General features: G+C 34.6%; 1 protein-coding gene across 1 annotated transcript in view; it reads right to left on the reverse strand.

The window, feature by feature from the left end:
* Nucleotides 1–1,001: 1,001 nt before the first annotated feature.
* The window catches only part of HDAC2 (histone deacetylase 2), a 30,665-nt gene continuing 18,734 nt past the window's right edge, over nt 1,002–12,932 (reverse strand). The window contains exons 7-14 of the mRNA XM_032157142.2: nt 9,430–9,522; nt 9,241–9,349; nt 6,268–6,408; nt 5,628–5,736; nt 4,552–4,682; nt 3,624–3,779; nt 1,993–2,050; nt 1,002–1,373 (exon numbers count right to left, since the gene is read on the reverse strand). Coding sequence (XP_032013033.1) covers nt 1,343–1,373; nt 1,993–2,050; nt 3,624–3,779; nt 4,552–4,682; nt 5,628–5,736; nt 6,268–6,408; nt 9,241–9,349; nt 9,430–9,522 — 828 coding nt within the window. The 3' untranslated portion in view covers nt 1,002–1,342. The remainder of the gene's footprint in view (nt 1,374–1,992; nt 2,051–3,623; nt 3,780–4,551; nt 4,683–5,627; nt 5,737–6,267; nt 6,409–9,240; nt 9,350–9,429; nt 9,523–12,932) is intronic.

Raw genomic sequence — 12,932 nt, forward strand, 5'->3', positions numbered from 1 at the left:
AAAATACACGAAGAGAACTTCAATTTCGGTGTATTTTAAGAAAAAAACACCGAAGCAAATACAGCAAAAGTAAAATATTTGCTAAGTCTGGGTGGGTGCACAGCTGTTCATTACAAAAGTCTAGGTGCTATTGTGAATGTCTGAAACATTTAACAGACGCTTGTAGAGAAATATTTCTTTTAATATTTTACTCCACTGAAGAGAAATATTTTTGACTGAATTATCTTCTAGCATTCTGTAATCTTTAGTCTCAAAAGAATCAATGTGGGCCTGACAAAAACGGAGATTTCACTGATTTTGGTGCGTTCCTAAAATGTTTTGTCTTCTTTGCACATCTTAGTAGCAGGAGTTACCCCCATTTGTCTGCTTCCTCCCACTAGAATGTAAGCTCTGAGTGAAAGCATTTTTCCATTATATTCAGTTACACTTCTACAGTCTTAAAATGGGCAGACACACAATAAGTAGTTGTTGAATGAAAAATCACTTGTGTTTATTTCCTTGAATTAGAAACCTGGATGTCATGTAAATAATAATGGAACCTGGATGCCGTGTAAATGCAGTATAAGAAACAGGTTTTGTCTGAATAGCAGGTTCCATTTTAAACCAGCAATATACTATAGGCAAGTCTGGTCAACACAAGTTCTGGTCAGTTTCTTCTTTCAATTCAGAATTTCCATTTCAATTCTGAGAACCTTTGGGTCAGCTCAAAGAACTCCTGTATCTCAATTGCAGAGCCTGTATTATTATTTCATAAATTGTAATGGGATGTTAATCTTCACTGATACTAACTGGCTAAGCTATAGAGGGCAAAGTGGTAGAATTTCTATTGCAAAAATAAGTAAAAATTACTATAAATACTCTTCCCAAAGAAACAGCAAATAGTTATCTTTCAAGCTGTAATCATTATCTTTCACCTAGAGTGTATTGTAAGTCTACAGAAATGATGTCATTAGCCGCTGAAACAAGATTTCATATTGTAGTAATAAACAGACAAAAGACAATCCAAGTACAATTTTTTAATAAAGATAATTACAAAAGATGGAAAAATCAGCTCAGAAAGGCCAATTACTTCTTTAATAGATCAGTTTTTTTGACATAATAACTCACATCAATTTTAAATACTATCACATAAAGCATGGTGGAGAAAAGAAATTTTGCTTCATAATTAGAAAAACTCACAATAAAACTTGCCAAGAAAAACAAAAACGAAAAAGCCATTTGAAAATAAATACAGTCCATGCCAAAGTAGTATAAAATGAAGCCAGAAGTCTTCAAAAAGAAAACATTTTCCTTTCAATATTTTCTTTTTAATGATTTTCTGAAATTGGTGAGACTGTCAAATTCAGGGGTTGCTGAGCTGTTCTGATTTGGTTCTGTTAAAAGAGGCAATGTGAAATATTAAAAATGGCACAATCTTGGTTTAAATGCACTGACCTATTATATTGATCAGGTCCTGTAGGCTCATGCTAAGAAACACATTAATTGATAATGTCTTAAGTGTTTCTGGAGTAATTAATGCCTTAATCTTTCTAGTGATTTAATAAACTATTCCAAGTTATCCTGTAAAGGCTGGCACAAAATTATGTGTGCCCAAACATTTACATGCTTTCTGACAATAAAATCCTCAACTGTTTTTACTTAAAATTGTTTCTTAAATTTACCTATCTCACAACAATAAAAAAACATGTACACAGAAATAAGAACACCATGAAAACCATTAAGTGCATATATAAAAGATAATTGCAAAAAAGGGTCTCAGATAAATTACGTACAAGAATACAAACTGACTGATTCAGTTATACTGATAAACCAACAGGTAAGATGGGCATATGTTGTCTTATGTACCAATACAAACTAAAATTCAGAGCACCCCATAATGATGTTCTAAGGTTCAGTCTAGTATTTCTGAAGTGTGTACACAAACACACACCAATAAACATGTTTAGTATTTTTATAGTATGTAAAAAGTACTTGATAAGGAACATCATTTACCCTTTGGTATCTGTTTTTTCACCACTGTTGTCCTTGGATTTATCTTCTTCCTTAACGTCTAAAAATAAAAATTGGGAAAAGATTAAAACCTATTTTGAAATATAAAATGTATATATATTATTTCAAAATATACTTTATTTTCAAAATATAAAGTTATGCAATCTTATTATTAATGAATTCAGTCTAAATAAGCTTTGTGTTGGGTGTTTCCGATACGATGGCAGTAAAAGCTATGAATAGTCACTGGATTGGGGTGGGGAGGGAGAAAAGGTGGCCCTAACTCTAGGTTTTGACCTATAGATTTAAAAAAAGCTTTCTGTGGTACTATTTCATTTTTCTGTAGGCTGAAGAATTTTAACAACTGCAAGGCCCTATCAGAAGAGTCTCATCACCAAATAGAGGGTTTAATTTTTAAGCACAGAAAAGATAAAGCTTTTAAAAATGAGAACACCAAAAACAGACAAGAAGACATAATGAAAATGAAAGAAAAGAAAAAAAGGAAAATCCTACAGCTAAAGTTAAGTCCTTCTTACCTCAGTCATGGCTTGAATTTTTGGATGTCAATCAGTTACAAACATAGACTGAAGACATCATTGTAATACACTGGGAAGTTAAAATTATAAATTTCTGTATGTAGCCTATTGAGGAGTGAATCCACAAGTAAAAGAACAGAACTAAAAGTGTCAGATGTTACAGATTACCAACTCTCTAGTTAAAAAAAAAAAAAGAGCCGGCTTATTCACATAACTTCAATTTGATAGATATAGGAAAAATTGGATCACTCTCTAACTCAGTTTTTCACATACTACAGGATCAAAATTAACAGGTTAACTAAAACGTGTGCTCATCACCACTACTTGCATTAGGAAATGCATCAAGTGCTGAGAATACAAATATTTAAGATACTGTGTTCCCTAGCCATGAGCACCTCAATCTAGTAGGGAGACAAAATCCTATGAGGTGCTACAATATGATGTGTTAAATAAAATGGCAGAGGCATGTGTAAGTGTTCTGAGAAGTCAGATGAAAGGTAACAGATTCCAGTAGCAAATTCAATTGCCTAAAGCTAACACAGCGTTTTAAAGTAAGGCAATGTATCAAAGTATTATTTCCTCCCTAACCCAGGTCCCAAATCCCCTCCTAGCTTTCCTCAGAGTTTTTAATGTTTTCTTCAATTTCTGAACAAAATCCATTATTTGACCTTTTTCAAAATGGCAAAACTGGTCTAAGGATATGTAACTCTTCTTTGTGTTTTCTCCCATTAAATAAGCTTTAGGTAGTTAAAAATTATCTTAGTAGTTCAGTTCTGACCATGCACTACCAATAGATTCATAATTACTTTGTCCTCTTTCTTACCCAATCTGTATCACAGTGCAATGTTCACTATTTTAAACCTATGTTATCAAGAAAATAAGTTTTCTTGTATTACTAAAGCAAATAGGAATGATAACGTTTATATAAAAGCTTTAAGAGCTAAGTACCACTTATATGTAAGAAAAAAGAGTCACCTACCTAGCATACTTCCTCCTCTGATACTTAGGCAACTGACTTCTCGATAGCATAAACATTACAATGCAGCTCAATTTTTAAAATTTACAATTAAAACACAATTACCAAGAAACAAATCTGACCTGCTTTTTTGTCCTCTGTTTCTTTCTTATCTTCTTCAATTCTAGCTTTCTTTGCTCCTTTCTTATGATCAGCCACATTTCTTCGACCTCCTTCTCCTTCATCCTCAGAATCTGAGAATTCTTCATCACAAGCTATCCGCTTGTCTGATGCTCGAACTGCACAAAAGATTTTAATAAATTTTGACAAAGTCACAGGTTTTATAATCATTACAGCATACTCTTACAAATGCACTAAGCAGTTAGTTACCACATTTAAAGGTAAAGGATAACATGCCTAATGATTTTAAAATTTGAATGGAATGAATGGTTTACTTAATATTGAAAACTTTGCTTTCATGTATGAAGAAATGGCTCAAAAACACGTAATAAAAATTGGGGGAATCTCTTTTTCTTTTAAAAATGCTGAAACTCTAAAGGAAAAAAGTGTGTTTTTCTAATAGGGGATGGGAATAATGTCATTACTTAAAAAGTAGCATTTTATTTCAGAGCTGAGAGGTGAAGTAGACCGAAAAAAAAAAGTACCAATACCAAATATGTTAGACAGTCTATATCATTACACATACCATTACGCTACAATCTAACCATCACATTAAGTGTAATGAGAAGTTGTAAAATCAAACAGATGTTTAGTTATTTAGTTCACCCTACTTTAGATAAATGAGATGTCTTATTAATTTCCAAATATACTAAAGTGGCTAACTTTTGAAAACTTTCAATCATATATGCATATCCAGCCATACAAACTGAAACTGCTGACACCCAAATCAGGTTTTGAGACATCAGGAAGCTAAATCTCTGAAAGTGGCAAAAATGACAACAGTAATAGTGCGCTCATGAACATGACTTTATAGTGAAGTTCTTAGGCCACTAAAACCTTCCATTTCAAGTATCATTTTGACAAACTGGAAAAATAAAGGCATTATCTTACTAGAAATTCTCTTGTCTGGATCTTCTCCATCTTCATCTCCACTGTCTTCATGAACAGCATCTTCTGGAATAGCTTGCATCTGGACACCAGGTGCATGAGGTAACATGCGCAAATTTTCAAATAAACGCTGTCTAAATTACACATGCAAAGTTTATTAGACAAAATTCAATTTCTTTGCAGTTCTTACATGCAAAATATTTAGCAAAAAATTTCATCTTTGGTCTAGCTAAACCTATAAATTAAAAGGTCTCTCTTTGTTGCCCAGACTATAGTGCAGTGGCAAGATCACAGCTCACTACAGCCTCGAACTCCTGGCAATCCTCCTGCCTCAGCCTCTGCACGTTAGGACTACAAGCGTACGCCACCATGCCCGGCTAATTTTTAAATTTTTTGCAGACAAGGTCTCACTATATTGCCCAGGCTGGTCACAAACTCCTGGTCCAAAGCTATCCTCCCACCTTGGACTTCCAAAGCATTAGGATTACAGGCATGAGCCACCTTGACTGGCCAAGGAGGCATTATTTTAGTCCGCCATTTCAATGATGAGAAAACATAAGCACAAAGGCAAGCGAACTTATCAAACATCATACAGCTTGTTTGTGGTACAGAGGTGACTCAAATTCATGCTATGTACTATAATGTCTCTACTTTGCTTGTGGAGACAAAGCCTTAACAAAATGTTTCAGACAATGAAAATAACTTATAGTGCACCTTGCAATTTTAAAATACATTTCAACTACTAAAAAAATATTATTTCCATTAACTGAAGAAATTAAATGGCTGAATATGGTGGCTCATGCCTGTAAGCTCAGCACTTCTGAGAGGCAGAGGTGACAGGATCACTTGAAGCCAGGAGTTCCAGACCAGCCTGGGCAACAAAGCAATACCCCATCCTGACAAAAAAATTAAAAATTAAAAAAAAAAAAGAATAACCAGTAACTTAATGTTTTAAATCCTTTAGAAAAAAAATAAAATATCTAATAAAGTTAAAAAGATCCATCATACTTGGCCCTCTAAAGCATCCTAAATCTTTGTCAAGATAAAATGTTTATCAAAACAGTTCAATGATTTCTTACTTTATCTTTTCCATATATTCTGGAGTGTTCTGGTTTGTCATGTTTGAAGGACTAATATGCAGCTTGAAGTCTGGTCCAAAATACTCAAAGTAATCATTATATGGCAACTCTAATGAAACAATAAAATAAAGTTACATATTACAAGCTCAGTTTTCACAAAAATCCATGCACAGAATCCAGATTTAGGTGGCGAAATATTTCCAAAGAAAATGTTTAAAAGTGAACACAAAGTGAATGTTCTCCTATTTATAAAGAATGGCACTTACTCTAATCATTCATCCATCTATTTCTATATACAGACAGTCTGACTTTCAACGGCTTGACTTACAGTTTTCTGGCTTTTTTGTCACAACTTCAATGTCTTGTATTCAATAAATTACATGAGATATTCAACATTTTATTGTTATAAAACAGGCTCAGTATTAGATTATTTTGTCCAGCTGTAGCCTAACCTAATTGTTCTGAGCACGTTTAAAGTAGGCTGGGCTAAGTCATGTTTGGTAGGTTAAGTGTATTATATCGATTTTCTGCTTATACTTTCAACTTATGATGGGTTTATCAGGACCTAATTGCAACATAAGTGGAGAAGCATCTGTATTGACAGTTCATACAATAAAGATATCATAATAAGAACACTTACCATTGGGAATCTCACAATCAAGGGCAACTGCAGTCTCATATGTCCAACATCGAGCAACATTACGGATTGTGTAGCCACCTCCTCCAAGCATCAGTAATGGTAAGTTAAAAGTTTTTACAACTTCTACACATTTAGCATGACCTAAGACAAGAAGATTTGGGTAACAACAAAATCTGCATACTGTAACAGTTTGAAAAAAAATTTTAAAAAGATAATAAGTGCAAATGTTATTCAACCAAAATGAGTTTTCTAAATATTTTAAAAACAAATAAAAATGTAAAAAATTTCGAGTCTAAAACTCCTTTCCAAACATGTTACACAATAATACATATTAAAAAATTAAGATATAACTAGCTATTTTAGCAAGTGTCCCTGATGGAAAAGTCAAGTACACAACTATATTAAGATTATAATATGAATATACACCTATTTTACTAACATAGAAAGATGTTCATGTAGGGTTACATGGTGAAATTAATCAGGTTACAATAAAACATTATGTATAATCTAAATTAATTTTTATTAATATTTCTTTCCCTATGGACATGTGCAAAATAATTATGGAAAGCTAAACAACACAGTTTAACCCTGAGTTAACTTTAGGTAGTGGTACTGAGTAATTTTCATAACTTAAGAGTTAAAAATATCTATTAATATTTTCAAAAACTTCAACTTCTATGTGTAGAAATTTAATATTAATAGTAAACCTAACATGAAAGTAAATATTTTATGTGGATAAATGTCACAATTCAATAATCATTTATAAGTTACCAGTAAGTTCCCTTCCCGGAATATTACCAGTTAGGCACACAACTCAATCTTTAAAGAAGAAAAGAAAATCCTTCAATTATAAAAGACATTTGCGCATACTGAAGAGTATTCGGGAAAAAATTAAAAAAGGGACAATGAAAAAACTAACCACCTAAAAAAAACATTATTCAAAAATTGTTTTTCTATATTTCCTTTCATTTCAGAGTTAATTTTACAAAGTTTATCTGTTCTCTTCATGTAACGGTATACTGTGAGAATTTTCATTAAGCATTCTTCAATAGTTGCACTATGTGATTTACATAATTCTAGCACTCAATTTTTATTACTGCTACTAGAAAAGTTTCTTGTAACAGATAAAAACCATTTGGATTTTTTTAAAGACAAAACAAACATACAAAAAGTTAACTTACAGGCTTCCAAGTAAAGATAACTGGCTAACAAAGATGTTTACTTTTCCTTCATCCCAAAACTTGACAAAAATGACTGGAAAGGGATTTTTTTAAAGGCCAAAATTTGTAAAAACGAAGAATGGGAGAGAATACAAGAGCAAGAACATAGCTGATGGCAGCAAGGAGATGGAAAAGAGATAACTAACTTCAGCAGATCTGAAAAAGCTGAATCAAAGCTGGCAGTAGAGAAACTCAGAATGAAGTTTAAGACTTGGAATTACAAATATCCTTACATGCTTTATGCAACTGAAACTCTATTAGCTGAAATACAACGTAAATTTTTTTCTAAGAGTGAACTGATGCAATTTATGATTATAAAAAATATTAAGTACAAAAACATTAAGGACTTTCAAGTCAAACAGGAAAACTGATAGTTAATATATACTTTTAAGAGTATATTAGGTAGATCATTTTAGAAAGTTTATAAACATTTTGAGGCAAAAGATGGTTATTAACACATTAAGTTACAATATGAAACTGCGGTTCAACCACTGTTGACCTACAAAGGGACAATTAATTTAATATCATTCCACTTAATATAGAATAACAGATTATACCATAATTCTAATATAGCTGATATAGTAGCAATCATAATGTTAAATAAAGAAGCTTTTAGTATCCGTATTTAGTTATCCAATTCCATTAATACCAGCAACTGTTCTGGAGAAAGTTCTATTTGAGAATTCTCCACATCTTAGGAGAATACAATGCACACTATCAACTTGCTACCTAAAAGTTCACGTGGAAAAAAACCTCTAAAATCATACACAAACGCTCATGATAAAAATCATTTCTAATCTACATATAAATTATACTATCTTATTAAATAAAATTTCAGATTTATTCTTACACCCTAGAAGTTCATTCCAGAATGGTGATATTTTGCTTTGGCCTAGCCTTCAGTCATATGCTGATTTCAACACATGATCAACATTTACTATGTACTGCAGCACTCCTAATCCCCCACACACTTTTTATCAGGAAGCTACTTGAGAAGGTGCTCCACCAAAACATGAGAAAAAAATTAAGGACAGAGAACAGAGCCACCAGGGAGAACCAATACAACAGAAAAAAAGCAGAGAACACCTATATGTCCTGTCAGGCCTACCAAAGATAGTCATCCAAACACGAACAGATGAGAAGGCTGTTTTTCAAGAAGGTGAAAGTGACAGAATATTCAATGAATCTGAACACATGAAGATACTGAGACACCAGTAGTTTAGCAGTAAGCGGAGAGAAAACTAAGCAAATGAGAAACTTAGGACCAATTATGCGGCAAAGAAAAACTGGATAAGCTGAAAAGTATTTAAAGATGCTGCTGTAAACATTAAGTATCACAATCAAACTCTGATTTGTAAAAATAGAGATATGGGAAGGGTACAAGTATGTTGTAGGCAAAGTGGTGAGGAGAGCTAAACCCTCTTCTTCCTTAATGAGAAATAAATAATCCAATTAAGTAACAAAGTATGCATGTTTTATTTACAATGAGTCAACAACCATTCAAAAATAGCTGCCTTGGGTTCAAACTACAATAAACCTTAAAAAACTAGTCATGTATAAATGTATATATAAATCTGCCATAATGAAACAAGAATAACTCTAGTCATACATACAACAGACAAAACCCCATGAAAAATGCAGAGTACAGTGTTAAAACAGCAGGCAAGAACCTACAATGAGCACTTTTATGGGAAGTTCTTGGGTGGAAGAAAAACCATCTTTTTCTGGAAATACCACCCTTTGAATTGCTCACCTTTGACTGTTAGATTGAAACAACCCAGTCTATCACCAGATAATGAGTCTGCACCACACTGTAATACCACAGCACTAGGTTGATACATCTCCATCACCTTTGAGATAATCTACACACAAGATAACAAATGTTAGCATCTCCAATAACATTCTGAAATTCCATTCCAATTTTGAAAATAATAATACTTACAGGCTTAAATATCTGCCCATATGACTCATCATCTATACCATCTCTCATTGGAAAATTGACAGCATAGTATTTGCCTTTTCCAGCACCAATATCCTAAAATATATAATTAAACTGATCTTAGAGAATATTCTATAATAAAAAGTTTGGCATTTGTTTACCACATTTTGAAAAGACTGAAAGACTAAGTATTAAGGATCCAATTTTGAATTCATCTTAGAGTTGAGACCGGAACAATCAAACTGAGAAAGGAAATAATACAGAACAAATAAGTATATGCTCCAATATTTATAGACTGCTTGTAAAGCATACAAGAACCATTTTCAATTAATCTGTAGTGATTATTTTTGAGAAAAGAAATTTAACACAAGCAGTTAAAGGCAATGAAATTACATTACATTAAACCAGAAAATCCATCATAAACAGAATATTTAAGATGACAAGGCAACTTTATGAGTAAACCTGTGGAAAATAAATTAAGCCAAAAAGCCCTGCAGGACAATCATCTGCAGAATCCTTCTTGTGGTTCACAATCTGTTGGTATGAGTTTACCTATGATGAAAGAACGACCCAGACTTTCTCGAAGATTTAACAGCTACCGACTAAAGCACCAGATTTGTTCTTTTTTTTTTTTTTTGAGACGGAGTTTTGCTCTTGTTGCCCAGGCTGGAGGCGCAATGGCGTGATCTCGGCTCACTGCAACCTCCACGTCCCAGGTTCAAGCAATTCTCCTGCCTCAGCCTCCCTAGTGGCTGGGATTACAGGCATGTGCGCCACCATGCCAGGCTAATTTTGTATTTTTAGTAGAGACAGGGTTTCTCCATGTTCAACAGGCTGGTCTTGAACTCCCAACCTCAGGTGATCCACCCACCTCGGCCCCGCAAGGTGCTGGGATTACAGGCGTGAGCCACCGCACCTAGCCTCAGATTTGTTCTTAATTGGACTTCAAACAAATTTTGTTTCTACTTGTTCAATGAGTACCACTCCAGGCATTAATCTCTCTCAAAAGACGCAAAGGTTCCAGCTACATATACTCTTAAATGATATATACACATATTATATATACTTATTTGTACATATTATGCATTTGTAGATGTGCATATGCATTTCTGTGTGTGTATACGTATTCCTAGAAGATACTGTATAGTACAGACATTACTACAAAATAGTATTTTAACTGCAATACCAAAGGATTGGGGCGTGCCTTTTTTTTTTTTTTTTTTTTGAGATGAAGTCCTGCTCTGTCGCCCAGGATGGAGTGCAGTGGCATGATCTCGGCTCACTGCACTCCAGTGAGCCAAGATCGCCTCCTAGGTTCAAACACTTCTCCTGTCTCAGCCTCCCGAGTCGCTGGGACTACAGGTGCACGCCACCACACCCAGCTAGTTTTTTTTGCAATTTTAGTAGAGATGGGATTTCACCATATTGGTCAGGCTGGTCTCGAACTCTCAACCTCAGGTAATCCACTCGCCTTAGCCTCCCAAAGTGCTGGGATTACAGGCATGAGCCACTGCACCTGGTTGGGGTGGGGGGGGGGATGGGGGTGGGGGTGCCTAATTCTTATGTGTGTTAAATTATAATGTCTGAAGATCCATGAATTTTTACAATTACTAGCACTTGTGCAAGTTTTTCCTGAACCTCTCATGGAATGATCTTAGCTTCAGTCCAGTTTTACAAAAGCAAAATTTACCCTCAATATTAGAGTTATGAGACCCAACATCCAACAAGGAGAAAGCAAGCAAAATTACACACCTCCTCTCCCAATTTTTCTTGAAGTCTAAATTTTTATTAAGATTTATTAACTAAATACAAACCATACAAATACGGAAAAGCCAAAGTATTGTGAATCTTTACAGTCCTACTGCACAGTTAAAACACAGATGAAATATATTTTGACCCTAAGATTTCAGAATACAGAAAAGTTGGTTAGCACTTCTCATCCTAACTGCTACTAACTAGCTGGCAACTCAGAGCTGCTGCCCTTGTTAGACATAGCTTTCTCTCTTCCAGGTCTCATTCTGCAACTGCTACTATGCCACCTTTCTTTCTTCCACTAGACTACTTGAATTAAAGCAAACAGTTTCAACAATGAGCTAAGCTCAGAGTAGCCTTCTTTTCAGCATGAGAATGAATTAGCAGGCAGAAAAAGGAGTGTTTATTAAATTAACATCCAACGATACACGTGAATTACACAGAAAGCCCAAATACAGCTGTACATATAATGTAATGACTGATTTTAATTCTCTCACAAAGTTATGGGGATATGCTTAAAATATTCAAATTTTATCCTTAAAACATCAGCGACTGTAAAATGTTTTTTTTTTTTTTTTTGAGACAGAGTCTTGCTCTGTCGCCCAGGCTGGAGTGCAGTGGAGCGATCTCGGCTCACAGCAAGCTCCACCTCCCGGGTTCACGCCATTCTCCTGCCTCAGCCTCCCGAGTAGCTGGGACTACAAGCGCCTACCACCACGCCCGGCTAATGTTTTGTATTTTTAGTGGAGACGGGGTTTCTCCATGTTAGCCAGGATGGTCTCAATCTCCTGACCTCGTGATCCTCCCGCCTCGGCCTCCCAAAGTGCTGGGATTACAGGCGTGAGCCACTGCGCCCGGCCCAGCGACTGTAAAATCTTAAGTGAGAGGAAGAGATGTTGAAAGCCATTCTCAAATCCTTCTAAAACATGCATTCTCTAATATTTTCAAAAACTTCAAACTGTAAGAATTATGAATAATAACTGAGATGAGACCACAGTGACATCCACCTGTCAGAAATTAAATGAGGCTTCCATTTTCCACTTCTGAGATAAACTAGGATCACACTGCAAAGATACTGTCTCATTCTTTAAGCTTAAAACAGAGAAGACTTTTGCTTGACTTCCACTAGGATGTGATGGTTGTTGACAAATGTATTCTATCGGTTTACAGCAGTGGTTCTCAAACTTTAAGGTGGAGAATCACCCAGAGTTTCTGGGCCCTAAGAATGTGTATTTCTAACAAGTTCCCAGGTGATGCTGATCTGCTTTCCTCAGTTTAGGGGCCACTGTTTGAGAACCACTGGTCTGTAAGATAAGACCGGGTGGGGAAAGGGAGAAATTGAAGGAGTTTACTGGCAAGGAATTGAAATTACAAATCTGCAATTTTAAAAGCCAAATAATTTAAACTCAAACCAAACATTTGACCTCCCACCCATTTGTAAGTATGGAAAAGTTTTAGTAAGGTAACTCTTTTATTCAAAGAGTTTACTGAGAAAGTATCACACTGTGGTCTAATAAAGAAAAGCCATACAGCTTAAGAATACGGCAACTCTTTAAACTTTGGTTGCTAAACTGTAATGATATACCACAGATGTGAAAAATAACCTTAATGAAATTGTTTAAAACTTTGTTCAATGCCATATAAATCTCCCATATAATCCAGGCTGAACTAAAAACAGCTGTTTAAATTATTGAATAAATTTCAACATGCATGTAGTTAGGTTCAAAAAAAGTGTAGTGAGGCAAAAAACCAAT

Source organism: Hylobates moloch, unplaced genomic scaffold, assembly GCF_009828535.3.
Source record: "Hylobates moloch isolate HMO894 unplaced genomic scaffold, HMol_V3 SCAFFOLD_2, whole genome shotgun sequence".
Taxonomy (NCBI): Eukaryota; Metazoa; Chordata; class Mammalia; order Primates; family Hylobatidae; genus Hylobates; species Hylobates moloch.